Raw genomic sequence first — 24,149 nt, 5'->3', positions numbered from 1 at the left:
AAAATTCAACTAATGCGACACACCGGAGTTACCCAATCCAAATCTGTCCGAGTGCGGTAGATTAGCCGCTTCACTTCGCACTTCATAAGCAATGTTAATGATAAACATTTTAGGCCATACCGCCCAGCCCTAGCACACACACACACACACAACAGGTAGTGCAGCAGTTACTCACCAGTGTCAAACTCATCTGGAATCTGTTAAGAGAGGAAAACAAGGAACTAAGAGTTAGAGAACATGTGACCGTTAACACAAAACCACAACAAGTCAATAAATAATAATAGTTCCTCTCGATGTTGTAAAACAAAACGACTGTAAGGCTTATCTCACATTAGGCACGCAAACATGCTGATATCAACAACTATGTGAAAATGATACCAGGTCATATGTGTCTTCGAAATGGGTTAAAAAAAATATATATATACTATTTTAAAATACTATATATTATAAAGATAATGCAGACATCCTGAGAAACTGCTTGGGATTCCTATGACCAAACAAAATTTGCAAAAAAATCTGTATTGTTCTCTCTCTCCATGTAGGAGTGAGTGGTGATTTCTGGACAAGTACAAAGACATTTCAGCCTCCCCCTGCTGTTCATACACTGAACTACAGTTTATAAGAAAGTCAACTGAACCCTTTTATTGTGAAAGGTTGATTAGAATCTGCTTACAATAGCAACTTTTGCAGGAAGCAGCATATTAGTAAGATGTATTAGCACAGTCAAGTTCCAGTAAAACTGTGTTGAATAGCAGGGTATTGCTCAGGCTGTAGGGCATTAGGGGAAAGGTGAGCCAGTGAATTCAGCGACACACAGGTGTAGTGCCCCCTCTAGTGGTCAGATGATAGTACTGCACGCCTTTGGACGTGCAGATAAGCACTGAACTGTTGAATCTCAATGCACGTTCCTGGAGAGCTCCCATCCTGTATGTACCATCCCAAGCCTAACCCAGCACACACCACTCACATAACTATCTGACTGACAATCTGGATCATGTTTGTCACCCTCCTGCAGGTTGAAGTGAAACCCTCCTGGAGGATGAAGTGAAACCCTCCTGGAGGATGAAGTGAAACCCTCCTGGAGGATGAAGTGAAACCCTCCTGGAGGATGAAGTGAAACCCTCCTGGAGGATGAAGTGAAACCCTCCTGGAGGATGAAGTGAAACCCTCCTGGAGGATGAAGTGAAACCCTCCTGGAGGATGAAGTGAAACCCTCCTGGAGGATGAAGTGAAACCCTCCTGGAGGATGAAGTGAAACCCTCCTGGAGGATGAAGTGAAACCCTCCTGGAGGATGAAGTGAAACCCTCCTGGAGGATGAAGTGAAACCCTCCTGGAGGATGAAGTGAAACCCTCCTGGAGGATGAAGTGAAACCCTCCTGGAGGACGTGTAAACAAAGTCCTCTCTCCTTGTTAGGGTTGTGAGAAATGAGTGATTTGAGAAAGACGGGATTTGTGACCGCTCGTCTTTCCTCCACAAGCCACTGCTCTCCCTGAGCCAATCCAGTCAGAGAGAATTCCTGAACAGGACCCCCCCGGGGTAGCTGGCTGCGCTGCTGCCTGTCAGGAACTCCCCCAGGGGCAGGGGAACACTAACTGGGCCAAGCCTCTATCCTGTTAAAGCAGGAAGGATAGCCGTCTCATCCAGAGATAAGCTGCTGTGTAGACAGGGAGGGAGAGAGGGAGACAGACAGATATAGAGAGAGACAGACAGAGACAGAGAGAGACAGACAGAGACAGAGAGACAGGTACTCCCGGCTCTGGTCCTGTAACCGCTAACCGACTTCTTTTCGGGGACATTTCAATTGTGCCAAGGTCATTTCCTGACCCCTCTCTCTCACCGTCTATCCAAATAAAGCACAAACACCTAAATAATCTATATATCAAAATTTAAAAAAGAAGAGATATATAAATGTAGGGTTCAATCCACTTTTCTGTCTTGGTGGCCCAGTTCCCACGGAGACAGGAGTGGAGTAAAGGACAGACAGTTTTAGTTCCCAGACCAGAAAAGATCCTTCTGTGCCTTTAGAGAGTCGTTATCTCATTAAACCCTGGTTCTCACCAGAGGGCCACTTGTGAACAGTGAACTAGGCCCATTACAGGACGGCAGGGCAGGCTGAGCTGAGCTTCCAGGGGGAGAACCAGGAGGGAGGTGTGTGAGGGCTCGTTCAGGGGTAATTGACACTCCTGTATCGGGCAGAGGGGCCAGGAGGCTGGGGGAGGGGCCCGGGGTCTGGGGAGCGGGGCGCAGGCCTGTTCCCGAATAACGCTGGGAGAGCCAGTTCACGTGGGAACACACACGTACACACATGCGCGGGCGCCATCACACACACCTACGGCCCTGGGTGAGGGAAACAGGAAATGGACACAGGGTTAGTTCCAAGAGCCCTGATTTAACTTCCTGGATAACAAAATGGCATGGTGGGAAATAAAATCAATCAATAATAATCCAAATAGCCTCCGGATAGCCTGTTGATGGTCTATAGCTGAATGCACAACTTCAACCCTTTTGTTCAAATCATTCAAAAAGAAACCCAAACGGATCTCAAATGATTATCTCGATTCTGAAATGAAGACAGTGATGGTGCACTCTGTACAACAACTCTGGTGTTGAAGGAGATGCATGGCTTATTGATGCCGCCTGTACAGCAGAAGTTCCTGAAAACTCCAGGAAGACCCAGACATGAGAACAGGCTTTGTCTCCTCCTCACAAGCTCACACCCTGCCTCCTTCCTCCATCCATCCCTCCAGCCTCCCTCCCTGCCTCCCTCCACCCTGCCTCCCTCCCTCCTCCATCCCTCCCGCCTCCCTCCTCCCTGCCTCCACCCTGCCTCCCTCCCTCCACCCTGCCATCCTTCCTCCACCCTGCCTCCCTCCCTCGCTCCTCCATCCCACCAGCCTCCCTCCCTCCACCCTGCCTCCCTCCCTCCGATTCGAAGACAGGAAGGCAGTCCAGACGGGCACACTCCAGTCACACCTACCGCACCGCTGTCACTTTGAAGTGGACTAGCCAAGCCGTGAGAGAAGTGTGCACTTTGAAGTACACATCTTCCCATACTAACACCTCACAACCCTACCTGGCACAGGCCACAGCGTCCTGCGAAGTGTGCCCTTTGAAGGAGCCACCAGAGGAAGCAGCCTTCAGGTGTGAGAAGTGTGTCCCTAAGTACCTTCATCTTCCTCCACTAACACCTGTGCACTCTTTGAAGTAGCCAACCCGTCATGGTTCACAACTTCTTGTGAAGTGTGCCCCTTTAAAGAGGCCCTGACAGGAAGTACACTTGGAGCGTGCTCCTTAAAGTATTTTCCTATTCCCATGCCAACACCACCGAACTCTGGCACAAGCCACAGGCTCTGGTTTGCACTGAAGACGTGAGAAAAGTGTGCATCTTTGAAGCCTCCTCTTCCCCTTCTAGCACCTTCTACCTCAGGCACAAGCCTCAGGCGGCTGAGAAAGTGTGCTCTTTGAAAAGATGTAAGAGGATTTAGCATCTATGTGGCAAAAGTGTGCTCTTTTAAGTGGTTTAGAAGGTGAGCAGGTATTAATGACACCACTGAGAGAAGACAAAGATACAGTTTCCCACACACGGAAAAGTTATATTAACATAACCTTTAACTGTTTCTTAAAACTTTGCCTGCCTATCAAGGCAGCAAGACTTAGTCATGGGCTGGTTGTAATCTGTGTCAAGGACACTGACCCAGAGAGACTTCTGTAGAAGTCACCCATGTTAAAATGTGTCATAGCTTGGCAGTGGACCTTAGTTAAAGGATTTTAATTCATTATAAAAAATACTACCAATATTTACACATCACGTCAAGCTAAAGGCTATTATTATCAGCTACTGGACAGCTGGACCTGAACCAGAGGTCGTGATGAGAACCGGTTAGCGTTCCCTCTCTCACGGCACCCACCCTTCTCCTCTCCTCCAATCACAGCTCGGAAGTGTGTGGCACCACACCAATCAGACTCACCTTGGCACAGGCCCCATGTCACACCCGGCCCAATCAGAAGTGTGGCCTTTGAGGGGATCGTAAAGGAAGAAGGTGGGATAAGTGTGCCCTCTGAAGTCTTCACACCTCCAAGCTAGTTTGGGGGATCGTTTCTCTCTCTCTTTTTTCTTCTGCTAGGCCAAATTTGAACTTGAAAAATATGCACTGTTAGATACTTCATAACATTTGACCATTTGGCACAAGGCAGAGCAGCACAACCCTTCTAGTGGCTCCTAGTGTTAACAAGCAACACAGCCGGCAGTTAGTTAAAGGGATTATAATTATTAGCCTTAAAAAAAATACTACATAATACAAATAAAAAATCATGTCAAACTACAAACTACAACCACCAGTACTCAACAGTTTGAGCTGAACCAGGGGGGGGGGGCAGGTGAGGGGGGGCAGGTGAGGGGGGGCAGGTGAGGTGCCCTGTGTGTCCATTGAGCGGGACAACAGGAAGTAGCAGGAGCTAGCTGAGCACAGTCCAGCTTCACCTGTGAGAATTAACACAAGGCCCCTGCCTAGCGACTGAGAGAAGTGTGCCCTTTCAAACGGTCACACGCCTCGAGGCGTGGCGAGCCGTGCGTGACAAAGGACACACACAGAGACAAAAGCTGGCCAGGGGAAGGCGTGAGAGAAGTGTGCTCTCTGAAGCGTCCAATCTTTCTCGTGTCTCCTAACTTGTTGTGGGCACATGCCGCATATCACAGACGGTTGCCAAGTGTGTCACGCATGGAAACCAGTCACCTCCACTGAGACTGACGACGCAATAAGGCTGTCACATTATTCATCTTTTGCTTACACTGGAAACTTACCTTGTTTCCTTGCTCGTCCACTGAATTGCTCCCTGTAGAGTAAAACAAAGAAAGAGGTATTAAAAACACAACTTGGAAAAAGCTAGTCAAATTGCAACCCAGTTCCCAAGACTGAATTCCCAAAACAGTGTCCAGGGAACAAACCGTGTAGTAAAGAAAAGGTCTTGTTTACCGGTACACTCCTAACATAAGTCCTATGATTACGTACCCATCCCAGGGAAAGCCCTGTTGGCCTGAAGATCACAGGCCACACATCTTCAAAGAGATTAGCATCCACAAAAAAAAATGTCAAGATATATTCCACAGAGAGGAGAGCGGAGGAAAGTGACCCTGGTCTGCCGGCTATGTCTGTCAGCCTGGCCTCGGCTGTGACGGCCAGGTCAGAGGCAGTCCTTGACTGGGCTGTCAGACAGGACACTACTGCCTCCTGACATCTCCTCGCTCGCCTCTAGTAGGAGGTGCCATCCCTCCCATATCTCCACAGCGGACACCTACAGCCAATCCTGAGCCAGCCTGGCTGGACCTGCCCTAATCTCATTGGATGTCGGCGAAGCCACTGAAGATAACGATTTGCATAATGCTGTATGTGTCTCAACTGATCTAACTCTCTAGTTTTCCCTTCTAACATCAATTCGTTGCAGGGTTACACTGGAAACTAATCAGAAGCTAACAGTCTGGTATGACATTAGGAAAGCAAGACAGCCAAGGAAGGATATCAGTGAAGGAGAGATCAGAGACAGAGAAAAGAACAGACAGAGAGAGGGAAAGAGAGACCACATACAGACAAAAATAAGATAAAAAATAATACAATTTAAAAAAAGGTCTGACTTACCGAATATGTAGACCATGCCTACGGCCCCCCCTAGTCCCATTAGCCCAGCCAGCCTCAGGACTATCTTCTTGGCATACGCTGTGTTCTCCTTCTGCTTCGTATCCCCACCCTGGTCACCATGGTCACCACCCTGGTCACCACCACCCTCTCCATCACCTGCTGGAGGGGGCTGGTCATGGGACACACACACACACACACACACACACAGATTCTCAGATCACTCATTCAGTCTAACACTAAGGAGCTGGCATACTTCTATGCTTCAGATTAAACCATCTATAAACTGTACAGTCTGAATGTGGCACTCTCCAGAACTCGTTTCTCAGGAGTTAGTCTGGGTCCAGTTTACAGAGTTACTCATTTTAGATGCCCCGTCTCCCTCACAGACGAGGAATGAGCTTTCATAGAAGTGTCAGATATTGGTAGAAGAAAAAAGTGGAGGAATGCACTAATAAGGGGGGCGGGGAGGCTAAGTGACCTTCAGAAAAACTTCAACGTCCATGCTAACGCTAACTAACTAGCTAAACGTTTTCAGTTTTACTAACTAGCCAACATTTTCCTGCCCGGTAATATCAATAAGCTTCTTTTGAGAGCTTGATGTCACGTCCGCAGTGATGATTTCGGCCTCCCTTATTTGGTTCCAGTCAACCGCTAGATCAACGGTTGAGTCTGTCTGAACGTATTGATAACAGTGTATCTTAAGCACATCTCTGACTTCAATCAGATACCCCAACATAATCCGCAATGTGCACATAGATTAATAGCTATCTTGGACGCTAAAACAACCGCAAAAACACAAGGACACCACTAAAACCAACAATGAACGGACATAAATTGGCTTGGTACCTGATTTCCATTTGAGATTACAATATATTGACCACGAACCCAAAACAGATACAGTATCTTCGAACGTGCTAGACTAGTAATCCCAGCTCATGAGTAGCCAGTGTGGGGTATACGACACCGGGCGAGTGAGCATGAAGGTGTCTTACGAAACATGACAGCCATTACAAATGACAGTTCTTTGAAATCAAACGATAGGTCTGTTTCCGAATACAACCAGCTCCGCCTGATCACTAAATGCACATTTACGACGAGCAGCCCAACGACCACACTGTACCAGGCGGAATGTCACGAATCAAGATGCCTATCGACTACTGTAATAACTCACCTGATTCTTCTGTTGAAGCCTCTCTTGCAATATCGCCTGAGCGAGGCCGCCTGTGGAACTCCCTTCCACCGTGGTGGGCCGTTCCGTGGACAGCCCCCGAATCAGGTCCGTCACTGCGGCGACCGAACCTCCCGTGGTCCCGTTTCTGAGACTGAGAAGGCCCCTGCTCGCTCGGACACACATGGGGAACATAGACGTCGCCGACATCTTGAATGGGACACTGCCGGTGAACGTAACGCGAATGAAAGGGCAAATGCGGCCGATTGGCTTGTGATACTTTGAAGGACGGACGTAAAATCCAATAGATTTCCAGACAGACCATGTGGTAGAAACTTGGGCGGTGCTAAAAGCACTTGCTCCAATCGGAGAAAAGATAGCGTTGACCTTCGAATGCAATCCAAAATGTCCATTATAACGGATGGCAGTGCTTTCAGTCAAAGTTTAATCACGTTCACTAAAAAACACACCGTACAAAGAACAATATTACTCAATCTAAAGCTTAAATCTCAGAGCTCCAAATTAAATGCTCCGGACTTAAAGCTCATGCAAAATTGATTGATTTCAATGTCCAAGTTAGTCTACTTCCAAATACGTATTAGTCGACTAATATATAACCAAAACCTCTAGGTAAATTTGTAGCCAGTAAACAAGAAAAATCATATTATGATAATTACTAACTGCGGCATTACATAGACTTGCCACAAGATGGCGCAGAAATCCATTCAATAATGTAAGACTCGGAATGCTCTCTCAATGTACAGAACGTACTGTACCACTGGGGAAAAACTGGTTCGTAAGAGTCACATTCACATATCACCGACAAAAACAAATGACTGTATAGGCTACTATGACATTTATTCATGATTACACAACAAACATTGATCAAATGTGTTAAACGCAAAAGGCACCTGTTTGGATAATCTTTTTGTGGAATGAAAAATGTCAACATGTTTTACAAACGTTATCTATAACACAATCATTTACAATGTGTTGATATCGGAATACAAATCAATTATATGGGTCCTCCACTCTCATCCGAAGGTAAACAATGGAGAAAATGCATGACACTTTCTCATATGGATGCCACTTGATTGTTGTAATATTTATTACTGGAGGGCAATATTAAGTCTCAGAAATATTACTTAAAGCTATACATCTTTTTGTTAATAGTATCTGTTATTTAGGTAGTTTTTTAAGTGTGGTCACAATTTTTAAGTCGAGGGATTGAGCTGCAATTTAAAGTAGGCCTATCCCTGAGCCTCAGTTCTGTAACTGTCTGCACTCTCTTCTCAGTTAAGAGTTGACTCACGGTACAAAATACACTGAGCTGCAAGTTTCAGATTTCAAATTTCATGTATAGATCTTCTACCCTTGCTTGTCTGAAGAGATGCAGTTGGAACAGAGAGACAAGGAAGAGGAGACTAGTCTGGAATGGCGTTAGCAACAGTTGTTGGCCTCCTGTGCTGAGGGTTTGTCTCCTCCAGGCCAGAGGGGGGCGCTGTTGATCTTGGAGCTGGCCTTGACCGCCTCGTTCTGGACCCCTTCGCTGCCCAGTCTCTTCTGAATCTCTGCGGCCATGGTGAGGAAGGACCTCTCCACGTTGTTGGCGTTCTTTGCGCTCGTTTCCAGGAAGGGAACCTTGATGGACGCTGCAAAATCCTGTAATCGCAACCGGGGGCTGTGTGTCATTACAGGCTTTCAACTGACATTATAAGGCTGTACAGTACTAAAGGACACACACACAGACACACACACACACACACACCTGAGCTGTAGCGCAGTCCACCACCTTCTTGGAGGCGAGGTCACACTTGTTTCCCACCAGTAGCTTGGAGACGTTCTCGCAGGCGTAGCGATCGATCTCCTCCAGCCACTGCTTGACGTTGTTGAACGACTCCTTCACAAGACATCAGAAGACATGAACAGTAGCAGGAGAGCTGACAAACAAGGGGATATTAATCTTAGGGTATATTCTTGTTTACTGGACACAAGGTAGCTATAGAGGTTGGGTGATAAAGTAGTTGGCTGGGTGACTGGAAGTAGACTGTGAATTTGACATTAAGATCTTATTTTAGGCGTGAATTTAAGTGCAAAAAAGAATTTGAAACGTTGAAATTGAAGCTTAAGTTTGAGTATTATTCTGTTCCAATATTCTGTTTCAGTCCCTAAAGGATGTTCAGTTCCCACCTTCACATTCAAAGAGATCTGGATAGACTAGGCAGATGAAAGCAAACTGATTGTAACGAACCAGCCAAAGGGCAAGTATTGCCACTTACATCCTTATAATTAGCTTACTCTTTCAGATCTAAATTGTTTAAATTGGCCTTGAAGGTTGTTACGGTACTTTTCTTGTAGCCATATGGTTATTCCATCACTCACCTGATCAGTGACATCATAAACAATGATGATGCCATGGGCTCCTCTGTAGTAGCTGGATGTGATGGTGCGGAACCTTTCCTGGCCAGCCGTGTCCCACTGGGGAACCAAAAAGAGACGCACACAGCTGAACCCGGCCGACACAGTTCAGGACATTACCCACTGAAGGCATTTTCTAAACTGTCTCTGACTGCGTTCGCATAAACAGTTACTTAATCGGTTCGTGAAGTTTCTCTCGTTAAATGCGAGATTTGTAAGAACACAAACTCACGATCTGCATCTTCACGGTCTTGCCCTCCATCTCAATGGTTCTGATCTTGAAGTCCACCCCGATGGTGCTGATGTAACTCTCAGTGTACGTGTCATCCTGCAGGAGAAAACCCCAGATCACGACCTGTCAATCACACTCTCACAGCGGACTCCAGACTGCGCTCAAGATACCTGAAAGGGGGCGACCCGGATTTGATTAGCGCGCGTACCCTGTAGACTGAGGCCCTACCGCAGAGGCCTGGGCCTGAATCCAGACTGGGCCCTGGGCTGCAAGCCTTCCCCTTGCTCTGTCTTTGTACCTTTCCTGTGTAACCCTAACCCTGTACGTAAACAGTCCAATAAAGCCTGGAAAATTCCCCAAAATATATAGACTTAGAACTCTCTGAAAGAAGTAGTAATCCTGTGTTCTCAATTTAACTTCTAGAGAAGCCATTCCCGACCTTTTCCACTTTGCGGTTTTGTAGCTCGAAACGTACAATTTGAACCCCTTCTCTCTCTTGCTTGAAGGGCAGCAACATAGACTCCAATATACATTGTTGATTGTCATTTTTCAAAGGCCCGCCATTTGTGTTTGAAAACTATCGTAAGTGCTCGCTACCGGAAATTGTTTGCCTTGGTTTATGCAATATGCGGAAGTGATGCATGCCTAGTGGATTGAAGTGGGCGTATGCAAGTTAAGGCGGAAATCAGTCTCAATCTCAGTTGATCTTTCGTCAATGTGCCAAGCGTAACTATTGGCGTTTCGGTCATGATGAATTAAAGGCAAAATGTCATTTTTTCATTAGTAAGCATTTTAATAATCATGTAGGAACAGTATATATAAATATTTGGATATTTATTCATTTTTCATTCTTTAGCTTTCATTGGTTTGGCGGCACACCTGTATTACCCTGGCGAACGACTAGTGGTCCGCGGCCCACAGGTATGGAATCGCTGTTTTATAGTGTTTATTTCTATTAAGGGAAACAGCATTTAAATGGTGTACAATGCTACTGTGGACCAGGACAAGAACCAGGATATATGAGTCAGCTCTATACAGGAAGAGTTTTGGTTGGAAGTCTCTGGGCTAGCTTGGGTAATAAAGTCATAAATAATAAAGTACCTACTGCGAATCGCAGGAGCAGACAGGACTTGCCAACGCCAGAGTCTCCAATCAGAAGCAGCTTGAACAGGTAGTCACTGTAGGAAGACAACACAGCATTGTTAGTGGACATCACCAGGTAAAAGACATACTTGAAGACCCAGAGAGAGAGACACACACACACCTACCAGGCTCTGTTTAAAAGCTTTAACAGATTCAGATACATACAGCCTTTTTAAAGTTATCTTTCTGTGTATCTTTCAACACCCAGTGCAGTTCTGGATAAAGAGGTCCTTGAGAGACAGCACTCGACAGGGCCTTGTTTAAAAACTGATAACGGAAGTTAGAAGACGACTGGCCTAAGAATTCTCCGATCCAAGAAGAGCTCTCCAGTCTCTACTGATCCAAACGGGCAGTTTAAAACTCTTAAAAACAACAAGAACCCAAACACGACACAATATCAACACCAACAACCACGTCAACCAACAACCACCCTCACTACTCACTACTCTGGAGTCATGGCGACGAGATGCCCTTCCCACAGATGGTCACAACTAATAAAAAGTAAACAAAACAAGAGAAGACTGGTGTTTTATCTTTGGTCTCTGCTCGGTTGTTCCGTCCTTCAAAGGGCAAACAGCAGCGAGCTGGTATGATGAGTAGCGGGCTCCATTACTTATTAAAGAGCCAGCTCAGGTTACAACTGGACATGTATTACCTGTCTTAAAGCTGTAGCTCCCTGTTCAATGACACGGTGATGAGGGAGACCCTGGAAACTAACGCGTAACTTTATTAATCTCTGCTACCTACCCAAATCATACACCTGTATGTTACCTACCTACTCACACCAACAAACCAACCAGTCAGTTTAGGCTACTCATTGATAGTCCCCCAAGAACAAGTTTCAAAAAGATTGATTTATTATTGGAAATTAATCATAAAATGAACATAACACAAGTAGCCCCATACAGTAACAAGTAGCCCCATACAGTAACTGTATTTTCTAAGCATCTCAATATAGAAAATCTGGAAAAGGATGTTTTCTAAACTAAATAGGGCCACAGTACAGAGGTTGTCACATCTGGGCTCCTTTGGCATCAGGTTAATATCAACTGGCTCACGGGCAACATTTGAGGAAAATGAAAAGTTCAACACATCCCTATTAAATACTATTTTGATCATATAAACAAACGGCCCAATACAAAGCAACATGTTATTACCCTTCTCACATTGTCAGCAGCACAGGTGATCAAACACGCCCATCACCCACTGTGTGTCCACATGCGCGCGCGGGCCTTAAAGCGGCGGATCGACCTTGTCCCTGAGCAGCGAGAGAGCGTTGCTCGAGAACAGTCTGAGCGTGTCCACCATCTCTCTCTGCATCTTCAGGGAGTCGTGGGAAAACTCCCTCTGGGTCTCCACCAGACACTGCAGTGACCCAGCCAAGGACCCCACGGACCGGGACACGTCCTCCAGCACCAGCCTGCCCTGGTGCTGCTCCTCCAGGCTGATGGAGGCACAGTGGGACAGCTCCTCCAGGTGCTCCACGCCCAGCCTAGGCTGAGAGAGCTTCCCGACTGGTGTGGGATGGAGGGGGGAGGAGGAGGGGAGGGTGGAGGCAGGCGTGCGAAGGGGCGGGGCGGATGGAGGAAGCCGGGTAAGATGGAAGGGGAGAGGATGATGAAGAGGGGAAGGCCGGGAACGAGGAAGAGTGTGGGGGGATAGAGGAGGAGGAGGGGTATGGGGGGGGCGGAGGGAGGTCTGAGAATGAGTCTGGGTGAGATGTTGAGGGAGAGGAGGGGGCTATAGGGTCGGAGGAAGAGGAAGTCCTTGTGACTACGCGGGCGATCTCGGGTGAGTCATCCGAGGGGGGATCCAATGAAGGAAGGACTGATCTGGAAGGCTGGAAGGCTCCCATGTGACTCTGCTCTACTGGACTTGCGTCCACCTCTTCACTCCTGTCTGAGAGACACACATTTCACCATTTGTGTTATGTTTACATTAGCCTATCACGTTACAAATGCGGGTTCTCAGTAGTATGACTACAGATCAACAGTTTTCAGGTTCAACCCATTTAATAAATACATAGTTTTACGTTAATACTGTGATGTGTGTACTTGACAGACGATAACGATGTGATACGCTTCATTTACATTTTAGTCATTTAACAGACGCTCTTATCCAGAGCGACTTACAGTAAGTACAGGGACATTCCCCCGAGGCAAGTAGGGTGAAGTGCCTTGCCCAAGGACACAACGTCAGTTGGCATGACCGGGAATCGAGCTGGCAACCTTCGGATTACTTTCGGATTACTAGCCCGATTCCCTCACCGCTCAGCCACCTGACTCCCTGGTACGCTTCAGACTACAACGTTTCAAAGCAGATGTCAAACTTTTGGCCAGAGTTTCCCCCCCCCCCCCAAAAAAAAAAACAAAACCCAAGTAACATGCTAGTTATTTTCACGTAATGGACTTGCCCCGATGAAAACTCTACAAACAGCCGCGTTTGCTACAAAATGTACTTGACTACTGTGCATTCAAACACCTCTTCGACAGGTAATTTGGAAACCATCATTGTTTGAGCGCATTTTTACCTTTACACGTCGCCATAAGATTAGGGGTGCCGTCCTCTTAACACTTCAGTTATGGGTAAAGAGCAAGAAAGTGATTTTTACAGTTGTCTGTTTCTGGCCTCATAAAATATAAGAATAATGCGACAAATTAACGATTCTACAGCGTATACAATTTCCTTTCGATGATTATAAAACCCACAAACCCGCTGTCAACCGGATATAATTTTCTCTAGACACATTTTACAGAAATACGAAATCCATATCGTCTTAAAATGTTTGCGTCTGAGGCGGTAACAACTTCACACTTCTTGTAAGTGTGGTGGGAAGATACCACGGTACATGCCTACCGACAGAACGCATACGCAATTCCCGCGGTGAATACGGCAAGAACCAACGCACAGGCTTGCAGACACCGTATTGATTGTAGAAAATACTGCCACCTAGTCTGGCATCGCGATGATCAATGAGCGTTGGGACCATAGTCCTATTAAGACCAAGCGTCAAAGCCATAGACTTATTATTTGGTAGACCAAGGCCTATGGTCATCAGAATCTCACAGAGACCAGATACCTGCCAGAGCCACTGGTCTCTCCGACCATAGTGCCAATCTGAGAGGCCTCTGCCTGACTGAAATAATACACAGAAGCAGGGACCTTTCCAAAACTGAGGTATGAGCCAGCATAGCAGGTCGAGCAGAGTGTAAGAGGGACACAAGTATGTTTTGGAGAACCTACTGGCAGTCAAAGGTAGCACTTCAGGAAGAGTGATTGATACACTGGCAGTGAAGGGTGGCACTTCAGGAAAGGTGGTTGATACACTGGCAGTCAAGGGTGGCACTTCAAGAAGGGTGGTTGATACACTGGCAGTTAAGGGCAGATTGCGGATCTTACATACTTTGAGATGGGCCACAAAGATCTGCTGTCGGTATATCATTAAAGAACAATATACACAATGGTAGTGTAATTTTGTCCTGCAACCTAGTCCGCACTGGTGTATTGTATAATCTGAAAAAACAAAACAGACAATCACTCCCTTAGTTACATTAATGCTTTAGATGAAAAGTTTGATGTTTTAGAGAAAAAACACTTCAATCATCCAACAGAAAAATCTTGAATGATGTTACCGTCATGGACGATGGCTCTTGATAAGTGACGCTGAAGATGATTCTGTAATTTACTTCTCTTTGAGGGTTTGTAAGAAGTCGTGGTACAGAACGGACAGTGGTACATGGAACAGCAGACGGTGCATTTGTTGACAGCTGGTAATGTGCTACCTCTCTGTATTGTAATTTTGTCATCTGAAGAGAAAATACAATTTACATTAGATGGGAGCGGGAAAGAGGGAACAGGTGTTAATAGTTCAACAGAGAGTTTAGAGAGAGAAAGACATACGCACGCCTATTATACATGTTTCTTTGGCGTGTTCACACAAATCCAATATCTACTCTAATGTTTCTACAGATTCCATATGGAGAGTGTTTTAATGCAAGTTGTAAACAGGGTCAGAAGAATCTCTCACCAGAAGAGCCCATCTCACGAAGACTTGAGACAAACAAGAGGAAAATAATAATTACATATATTATACTTTTATTGACTCTTGATGTAAATTATAGTGAGGCATGAGGGGACCAATTACTGTAAAGTTTGAAATGAACGAATGACTCGAAAAAAGATTCGTACATTTTACTGAACGAGATTCAAATAACCGAGTCAGTAAAATGAATCCAAACTTCACATCACTACGGGGGTCTAACAGTGTTCTGCACATCTGACGTTGTCTGTGTCACCCCCATATCCACAGTTTGTAACCGCCTGCCTCAGACGTGTGGCAAATTGCTGAACCGTCTCACCTTGATTCTGAGAAATCGTCTGAAACGCATGCCGGGCAACTGCAGTGTTGACTTGGGAAACGAAATAAACATTCAGTGCGGCAACTGCGGCCGCGTAGTCTGACACGTTTCCAGTGTTCGGCAATGTGGAAAATATATCTTGTACATCCGGCCCCGCAAGATGCAAAAGTAAAGCGCGTCTCTTCTGCTTGGTCGCAGCCGAATCATTATCGAGTATTAATCCTTTCCCATCGGCATACAACTCGAAAGATGTTAGCCACCGCGTCCATCTTGGGCCTCGCATAGCCGGCTCAGAAAAGCAAGAAAAGGTTGCCGTTACGGATTTCTCCATCTCTGGTAACTACTCTAACTACTCAAACAAACTTATACGTAAGATAATCAGCAACCAAACAAAGAAATGACCATCCCAGGGAGGCAGGCTCCCTCTTCTCTTTCAAACAGATAATCAGAATCTGAGAATATGGACTGTGCGGGATATAACTAAACCAGCAGATGGCAGTAATGCAACACGAGGGATGCCAACTGCCAATAAAACCCAGAGAAGAAGGTGGTCGTCCTAAAATATCCTTGTCCGGTGGTGTCCAAAGGAGGTTGGCTCATGAGTCATGACCTGAATTCTTAACCCTTCGTTCCAATCAGAGAACTTGGTTATTGTCAGCAGAACGGTGGAAATGTTATAGACAATAAGTGTTTTACAACAATAGTTTAAAGTAAACTCAGTTTAACAATGAACATCTTACTTCATTGATACATGGCCTCAATCTCGGTACAAGCAATTGGACATGGTATATTGTTCACTACGTGTCACATCTAATGAGGATAAAGGGCTTATGGGTTTTCTTTTATTGAGTCAGACACAACATGAGAATACACAATACAGAATGAAGATATACAATAGGTTGCTGAACCGGGACAATACCAGCAACCGGCTTAAACTCAAACAGATATTATTTACAGGATTGTTATAATTTTTTGTCTTTGGAGTTGTTGTATAAAACAGTACACCACATTTTCAACAATTTAGTCCTACGCGAAAGACAGAGCAGAGCAGATAATGTTCTTGACCATAGATGGGTCCCGTGAATACAAACCAACGTGCATTTAAAAAGCACTGAATGGCATTCAGTGTACCATTTGAAAAACTGAGTTTCGAAAGCATACAGTAATGACTGGAAGGATCCAAACATACTACCTCTACCATCGCAGCCTTGAGAAAGGGTGACAAACATACGTCTGACCAACAGGCAGTAGAGAGTGTGCTGCTTCTTTGTGTCTGCGATGTCTGTGGCTGAGAGTTTAGCTGTAGGTCTGGACTGGGACTGAAAAACGTCCCGGGACTTTGAAACGCAGGCCGGCCCACGGCTGTGTATTATTATTATTATTTTTTGCATTATGCCGCGGCCGTTTGACCGGCCGTTCGGGAAATCTCCAGACGGCCAGTCCGACCCTGGTTAGCTGTATGTCCTAATTGCAACTACCAAGCTGTAAAACCTATTTTCTGAAAAACTGGTCATGTTGGATGTAACCCCTTGAAATGTTACCTGTCCACGGTGGAAAACGCTTTATATTTGAACTGTCAAGTAAGGAGTTTACTATAAGGACCACATCCTTGTGTACTAATTGTGTTGCCTACTTCCCATGTTTGGGCCTAGCTGACCTAACGGTGGTGAATACAGGATCGTTTGGCAGTGTCCTGGTTGTGTTGATGAGTCATCCATTGGCACAGAGGGAGCGAGCACAAGATGGACGAGGGTGGGACTGCATCTCTATCTCTTCATCAAATTGTTGGCTTTCTGGTTGGCTGCATCGATACGGGCAACGTTGTTGATGGCCTGAAAAATATAAATGCGAAGCGTATTAACAACAGAACTTCCAATACCCCCCCCCCCGCCCCACAGAGTCTAGTAAAAGTAGCCCAGGTCTATCTAAGCTAGCCCAGGTCTCTCTGAGCTATCCCAGGTCTCTCTGAGCTACTCAGGTCTCTCTGAGCTACTCAGGTCTATCTAAGATAGCCCAGGTCTAACCCACCTTGCCCTGTATACGGTCAATCTGGACGTTCTGAGTGTCGATCTCGTTGCCCATGTCCAGCGCCATGCTCTTCAAGTTTCCAATGATGCTGCCGACATGACCCAGGTTCTCCTCCATCTCGTCCTCCCGTGCGTCATCGGTCACCCTGACAGACAGACAGACAGACAGACAGAGATAACAGGTCTTCAGATGGACAGACTGGCAGTTGGACCAACAGACAGGTCATCAGGTAGATGAAGAGATGGGATGGCAACATTAAGATCTACCTGTACATCATAGACAAGTGCATGATATCTTGAATAATAAACCAACAATCTCTTGTTCTTTCACCACAGACGAGCTCTGTTTGCGGATGTGAGAAGACAGGTTTATGGTGATGTGGTGTTTGTGAGAGACTGAGTGAATGAGGCCAGGACAGAGGGAGAGCCTATGTGGCTCCTGGGTTATAAGGGATTTGATAATATCCGGTGTTTGACCAGGTGCACAAGTGACAGGTGCCTGATTCTGCATGTTGTGTGTTCAAAAGGAGAGTAAACATCACACACACACACACACACTGTGTGGGACTGTGTGCGCCTTACACACACACACACACACACTGTGTGGGACTGTGTGCGCCTTACACACACACACACACACACTGTGTGGGACTGTGTGCGCCTTACGCACACAGTCCCACACTGTCCACTATTAACACACTTGTGCTGCATGGCTAGTTTACAAACTGATTTTAAATAATAATTCATTCATTTACATTTACATTCATTTACATTCAATCACAGATTATTCTTACCAAATCAACATACATGGGGTGATTTGAACCTGGGACCTCTTGATCCAAGATCAAACACTCTACCACTGAGCTCTACCTTCAGCACCCCCATTTGTGGCCAGCATTTGTGTCGATTTGAAGCAGAATGTGAATCTACACTCCCAGACAGAAACCCATCCTGATTCCTTTACCTCCGGATGTGCCCTCCACTCATGATCATCTGCTCTCTCTCATCCAGCACGCGAGAGGACGGCTGGCTGGACACCACTCCATCCTGGCTGGTCCCCCACACTTTCTTATACGCCTCGCTCTCCTCAAAGTTCTTCAGCCTGAGAGACACACACACATACAAGCACAGGCGCAGATATACACACACCAGCACACACACACACACAAACATTAAGCTTCAGTCTTCTGTGTGTGTGATCCGTTTGCCAGTGGAGAGTGTTTTTATACAAACAAACATCGTGTAGTATGTCATCTCCCTGAAACGTCTGTTATTTCCTGAAAACTGCACACAACTTTCACATCACAACTACACAACACACAAACGGGCAGGAAAGGTGATGCAGCAAAGCAACATGGTGCAACACAACCATGCAGCCATAACCCCCCCCTCAAAAGGGAACTGAACCACAGAACCATGGAACCCTCAGCACCTACTTATCACAGGAGCAGAGCCCACAGCACATCCCCAGATCTGTCAGGTTCTTCTCCGCTTCCTTCATGTCTGAGTTGATCTGGTCCAGGCCCTCTTCAATTCGCTCTAGTTGCTCTGGACAACGGGAGGGCGGGGGGGGGAGGGTTGATGGAGAAGAGAAAGATGGAAGAAAGGGTCGAAGTGGGGGTGGGGGATGTGGGGGAAGAAAGGAGGAAATAATGGGTGGAAGAGAGGAGAGGGAAGGAGGGGTAGAGGGGTCATAACACAAAAACAACTTAATCACCGAAGCCCCATAACTTAAAGATAGCGACAGGCTTGATGCAAGTTGATGCGAAAATCATATTTCAAAACCCAAACATTGACTTCACAGATATGAAGCAAGCAGAAGTGCATGCTTCGACTGGCTGTGTCGGCTAACTGGCTGGCCCTGCTGGTTTGCAGCCGGACAAACAGCCTGACTGTGGAAACCGGTTGGAACCGGTAATCAGACGTACTTTGTGCGAGGCCAGACACACAGGCCACAGCAGTTGGACATGTCAGATAGGTTTTTTTCCGCCTCCCTCATATCCTGGTTGATCTGGTCCAGACCCTCGTTGATGCGGTCCACTTGCTCTGCCCACAGGGGGCAGCAGAGAGTATTAGGAAAACCAACCCAGTACGCCATGTGAAGGCCTAGAGATCATCAGACTAGTCTTATAGTTATATATCACTGTGGTGTTATATAACTCTCCTTTATTCTCCTTGTTCAACCAAGAAGCTCTCGCTGTAGTATACCCTGTGAGATACTTAGACAAACGCAGACACACACACACACACAGTCCAGCGCAGGTGCGTAGGTTTCTTTATACACGGGCGGGGCTTCTGAAAACTGCAAATATGTCCCTCCCACTATTTATTAAGAAAATTATATTTAACGGTCGCATCCTCGGCTATCTTATATTTAAAATAAACGGTCGCACCAACATTTGAAGACAAACCTGCGTCCCTGTGCCAGAATACATACAGATACAATACGAACAATAAGAAGGAAGAAAAAAAAAAGATTTTTTTTTGGATCATTTAAATAACAACAGCAGACAGGAAACAGATCGATCCTCACCTCCTTGTTCATCCAGCATCACCAGAGCCCGGATCCCAGCATCTTTACTCTGAGGAGGACAGAGAAACAGAGATCAAAATACCCTGCATCTTTTATTCAATTGGAGTGATTGGGTTACGGTTTCTTTTCTTTTTTTCTACACCAGCTTAAGAACAACGAGACAAACAGTCAAAGGTCTGTGTTCCTGTGGCGTCCTGTAGGCCTGCAGGAAAAACACTCTGGTCTCTCCTACTTCATGCCCTGGAGCTATGGAGCAGGACAATACTCTCTGGTCTCTATAGAGTTCATATACGACTTCATGCCCTGAAGCTATGGAGCGGGACAATACCAAGAAAAGGCAGAGATGGGGTCGGCTCACTTGGTTGAAAAAATACACCACTCTGGCTCAGCACTTGGCCTAATTCTACCAGAGGTCAATGGCCAAGCTCTGTGTGTGTTTTACCCAAGGTTCAAGATCTCTGTATTAAAAGACAAACGATTTGGCCTGGAGCTTATATGTCTGTCAATACAGGGCTTTCTCTATTATGGTATAAACTATAATGCCTGCTTCTCTATCTTTACAGAACACACTTTCCCCAGTACAGGATGTAGATGAGATAGATTAGGGTGCTTGTTTCTTGAGTCCTGGAATTAGATTACGCTGTTTTCCAGGGAAGAGTTGCTTCTTGATGATAGACCACTGACAAATGATGTCATTATGTAACTGTGATGTTTATAATCAGGAGGATGGCGAATTTGAGAATAAGAGGGAGACGTAAGGGCTGGAGATGTGAAAGAGAGGGAGATGAGAAAGAGGGAGATGTGAGAGAGGAAGATGAAAGAGAGGGAGGTGTGTGAGAGAGATGAGAGAGAGAGGGAGGTGTGTGAGGCAGATGAGAGAGAGGGAGGTGTGTGAGGAAGATGAGAGAGAGAGGCAGGTGTGTGAGGCAGATGAGAGAGAGAGGGAGGTGTGTGAGGGAGATGAGAGAGAGAGGGAGGTGTGTGAGGGAGATGAGAGAGAGGGAGGTGTGTGAGGGAGATGGGAGACAGAGGCAGGTGTGTGAGGCAGATGAGAGAGAGAGGGAGGTGGGAGAGAGAGGCAGGTGTGTGAGGCAGATGTGGGGTCCTACCTCCTCCACCAGCTGCATCATGCGTCTAGTGCTTTCCAGAGACTTAGGGAGAGAGACGCAAACAGGACAGATGTTACATTTACATTTAGTCATTTAGCAGACGCTCTTATCCAGAGCGACTTACAGTAAGTACAAGGACATTCCCCCCGAGGCAAGTAGGGTGAAGTGCCTTGCTCATGAACACAACGTCATTTTTGCACGGCCGGAAATCAAACCCGCAACCTTCTGATAAGTAGCCCGATTCCCTAACCGCTCAGCCATCTGACTCCCTTATCGTCTGTTATCGTTTAACATATGCATCTAAAGCTAGTTTTCAGATACTATCCAGTGTATGGGTTTCAATGTAATAGTATACAGTCTCAAGTGTTTATAATGTAATTGTTTGGATCTATAAAAACCAAACAGAGAAATATACAGCCCAGATGTCAGAAGTGTGTTAAGTTCAGTTCCCACAACTGAGGTGCTGTCTCCACGATAACTCTGCGAGATGTTTAGTGTTGTCGGATGCTGAGTGAGGCTGATTGAGGCTTTATGAGGATATGAGACTGTGAGGTTGTATGAGGCTCTGTGAGGCTATCTGAGGCTGTGTGAGGCTATTTTGAGGCTATCTGAGGCTGTGTGAGGCTGTGAGAGGTTGTGTGAGGCTATAAGGCTGTGTGAGGCTATACGAGGCTATTTTAGGCTGTGTGAGGCTATTTTGAGGCTATCTGAGGCTATCTGAGGCTGTGTGAGGCAGTGTGCGGTTTTCCTGGTTCTGACTTACATTAACCTTTGACTGAGAGGCATCTTGCTGAGCCAACGTCCCTCAGGGAGCATTACCTCACCCCAGAACACTCCCTCTGTACGCTGTCGCCGTGGTAACCCCGGGCTTGGCTAGTACAGGTGTGTCAAGCAGAGCTAACCTTTCGAGCATCCCCTGGCTTCATTTAGCCTCTCTCCCTGGGGAACAGTGTACTATCTGCCTGGGGGGAGCTGTGTGTGTGTGTGTCTGTGTGTGTGCGTGTGCTTGTGTGTGTGCGGAGACAAATTTGAAAGCACATCACATTTTAACCCTCACATCAATCTTGTTGATGTTTTCATGTTTACAGCTGACTCACTGTCAAATCCCCATAGGGAAGCCCTCTGGACAGCCTCCCCTATGAGCCAGGCATCCATGTTTGTTTGGTATCCAGCGTGTGTCGTGCCTCGACACCTGGGAGTGAGGGTGGCGTGACTGTGTTTCAGATGACTGTTTGTCTGAGGGGAGTAAATGACTTTACCTCATCTGTGACCTGATTGGCTCTTTTCTGAAGCTCTTCCTGTTCCGTCCTTAAGGGCGCGTCGGCAGCCATCTTGTCTTCAGGTGGGCGGAGCTTCTCGTAGGAGTTAGGTGGAACTGTCCGTAACACGATGAGACCTCTCCAGGAGGAGGGGTCGACGTTTCAGATCTGGGATGTGGATTTTCACGGAATGGATGTAGTTGTCTCCAGAAGATTGTGGTTGTACTCAAATAAATCCAGTTTTTAACCCTTAAGAGAGAGAGTTTATTTTGATTTTCATTTGCTTCACATTACAATACTGAGACAGGGAGGGTAATTAATTATCTGTCTGACAAGTAGGGAGCATTTCCCACCCCCCCTTCCCTCCTTCCCTCCCACTCTGCTGGGCTCTTCCTCTGTCCCTCTCCCATCATATCTAATTCACTGGAATATATAATTACAGCCTTTACTTCTCTACAGATCTGTAGATCCCTATACAGACCCACTCACCCACCCCCTCACCCACCCACCCAGCCAGCCAGCCAGCCAACCTGCCACCCAGCCTGCATCCCACCCTCCCTACGCCTCCTTGTTCTTCTTCTGCTCACAATCTCTGCTCTTCAGAGGGAGACCATGACAGCAGCATTCCTATAATTATCTCTAACTACCGCCAGCATAACCAGAGCAGGTTGGCAACATGCAGAGAGCGAGGGAGAGGGGGGTGGAAACAGAATGAAAGAAGATAGAAATACAGAAAAAACTAAAGAAAGAAAGAAAAACAAAGAAAGAAACAAAGAAAGGAAAGAGGGCTGGTGGTGGACTATCCATAAGCAAACGGCCTAGCTGTCAATCACAAACAAATGGGATCACATTTAATAGCTTTCTATTGCATGAGCGATAACTAAAGACTAAAACAGGTGGATGCTGGAGGAAGCTCATGGCCTGGCCAGAGGGTAGACTGGTACATTGGGGAGGGAGGGAGAGAGGGATGGAGAGATTGAGAGATGATGGAGAGACGAAGGGAGGGAGGGATGGAGAGACAGAGGGAGGGATGGAGAGAGCCTTTTAAGCAGCCAATTAAGTGGCACAATCACCTTTCGTAACTGTACACCTAACGAGTGGAGACCTACCTCCCCTGAACCCTCTGACAGACTTCCTAACCAACACCCTCCACCTGCCCACGCACCCCTGCAGCTATCTGCCCCCATCACTACTCCATCACTCACTGCAGAAGAGCAGGCATCTGGAAACCATAACAACACAGATTTGATTGTGTCTTTAAAAAGGTGAAGACAAGTTTTCATAGGTTTAATCACGACAACTCCATCGATAGTGTTAACCATCATAAGTCCATGGGCGCCGGCAGGGTATGGCTACTTGGGCTACAGCCACATCTTTTGAACATCACGCTCTCCCGACTGAAGCTGATTTGAGCCCCACGACTGTCTGAATCAGCCCCATCGTAGTCCCCCAAAAGAAACTTTGCCGCCGCCACTACATAAGTCAAAGATTCTAATGTCACGACTCGAGGCAAGCTGCGAGGTACAGCGTGTCATGGGAACACGCACAGAAAGCAGGAGTCAATCATTGACTTGTATTACTGAAAAATATTAAACATTTACGTAATTGGAATCCCACTATACATTCATCACATTCTTTAGGCAAAAACGTACACAAACGTTATCATGCCCACAGATATTCTCTCCACCTTGCACATCATTTAAAAGCGGTTCGAACAATATTTTCCAATAAGTAAATGATTAGGCTATATCAGAAAAAATAATTCAAGTTGTGGGTCATGCATGTGCGGTGTTGACAACATCACAAAAGCAACGATGGCATTGTCTGTTATTTCCGGACAGCCCTAGTTAAATGATAGCTACACCATGTATTTTGTTTAGTTTTTTTCAGAAACGGATAAACGCAAATACCAAATGGTAATTTGAAAAAAAATAATAATTAGCTTACACTTAAACTATCTCGTCGTAACGAAAGTGTTTTTCTATAGATTGCAAGCCCATGTGATTAACAATACACAGCTATTTTTAATCTTATTTCAAGCTCTAAACTACAACCAACACCTTTTTCATCTTATTCTCGCATATTTAGGCTACCTTGTATTTGTTCGCCGGTCAGTCTGCCATTTCTTTAGACTTCAAACACCGGATCTACTTGATACGAGCACAATATCCATCACCTGTGCGCTCATCCGCGCTCCGTAAGCATCCCTCTCAAATGACCACAGGTCCCAGGTAAGAGAGCCTACACGCCCCGTAGTTCCGCGTTCG

At 46.2% G+C, this 24,149-nt stretch overlaps 3 protein-coding genes and 1 long non-coding RNA gene across 5 annotated transcripts in view; all 4 read right to left on the bottom strand.

Moving 5' to 3' along the window:
* Nucleotides 1–7,053, bottom strand: part of timm50 (translocase of inner mitochondrial membrane 50 homolog (S. cerevisiae)) — a 21,692-nt gene extending 14,639 nt beyond the window's left edge. Inside the window, exons 1-4 of one of the 2 annotated variants that reach the window (XM_062472970.1) lie at nucleotides 6,807–7,053; nucleotides 5,636–5,804; nucleotides 4,804–4,835; nucleotides 176–197 (exon numbers count right to left, since the gene is read on the bottom strand). In XM_062472970.1, the coding sequence (XP_062328954.1) occupies nucleotides 176–197; nucleotides 4,804–4,835; nucleotides 5,636–5,804; nucleotides 6,807–7,013 (430 nt within the window). In that variant the 5' untranslated portion in view covers nucleotides 7,014–7,053. The remainder of the gene's footprint in view (nucleotides 1–175; nucleotides 198–4,803; nucleotides 4,836–5,635; nucleotides 5,805–6,806) is intronic. The other variant, XM_062472969.1, reaches the window with a different exon arrangement.
* Nucleotides 7,054–7,644: 591 nt separating this feature from the next.
* zgc:171927 (uncharacterized protein LOC100124616 homolog) lies at nucleotides 7,645–11,182 on the bottom strand. Its single transcript, XM_062472979.1, has 6 exons — nucleotides 11,040–11,182; nucleotides 10,559–10,631; nucleotides 9,454–9,549; nucleotides 9,186–9,281; nucleotides 8,572–8,703; nucleotides 7,645–8,465 (listed from the first exon to the last, which is right to left on the bottom strand). The coding sequence occupies exons 1-6, from the start codon at nucleotides 11,051–11,053 to the stop codon at nucleotides 8,244–8,246; spliced, it is 633 nt and encodes a 210-aa protein (XP_062328963.1). The 5' UTR covers nucleotides 11,054–11,182; the 3' UTR covers nucleotides 7,645–8,243.
* A 1,017-nt stretch (nucleotides 11,183–12,199) lies between these two features.
* LOC134029027 (uncharacterized) lies at nucleotides 12,200–14,391 on the bottom strand. Its single transcript, XR_009931605.1, has 3 exons — nucleotides 14,229–14,391; nucleotides 13,882–14,109; nucleotides 12,200–12,495 (listed from the first exon to the last, which is right to left on the bottom strand). It is a non-coding gene; the product is annotated as an uncharacterized LOC134029027 (long non-coding RNA).
* A 1,391-nt stretch (nucleotides 14,392–15,782) lies between these two features.
* On the bottom strand, nucleotides 15,783–24,105 carry zgc:101731 (SNARE_SNAP25N and SNARE_SNAP23C domain-containing protein). Its single transcript, XM_062472981.1, has 8 exons — nucleotides 23,976–24,105; nucleotides 21,883–22,131; nucleotides 20,624–20,665; nucleotides 19,515–19,563; nucleotides 18,418–18,529; nucleotides 17,946–18,083; nucleotides 16,983–17,127; nucleotides 15,783–16,786 (listed from the first exon to the last, which is right to left on the bottom strand). Exons 2-8 carry the CDS (start codon nucleotides 21,952–21,954, stop codon nucleotides 16,721–16,723), a joined length of 624 nt encoding a protein of 207 aa, XP_062328965.1. The 5' UTR covers nucleotides 21,955–22,131; nucleotides 23,976–24,105; the 3' UTR covers nucleotides 15,783–16,720.
* Nucleotides 24,106–24,149: the final 44 nt, after the last annotated feature.

This window comes from Osmerus eperlanus, chromosome 11, assembly GCF_963692335.1.
Source record: "Osmerus eperlanus chromosome 11, fOsmEpe2.1, whole genome shotgun sequence".
Classification (NCBI taxonomy): Eukaryota; Metazoa; Chordata; class Actinopteri; order Osmeriformes; family Osmeridae; genus Osmerus; species Osmerus eperlanus.
This window is presented reverse-complemented; position numbering and strand designations above follow the sequence as displayed.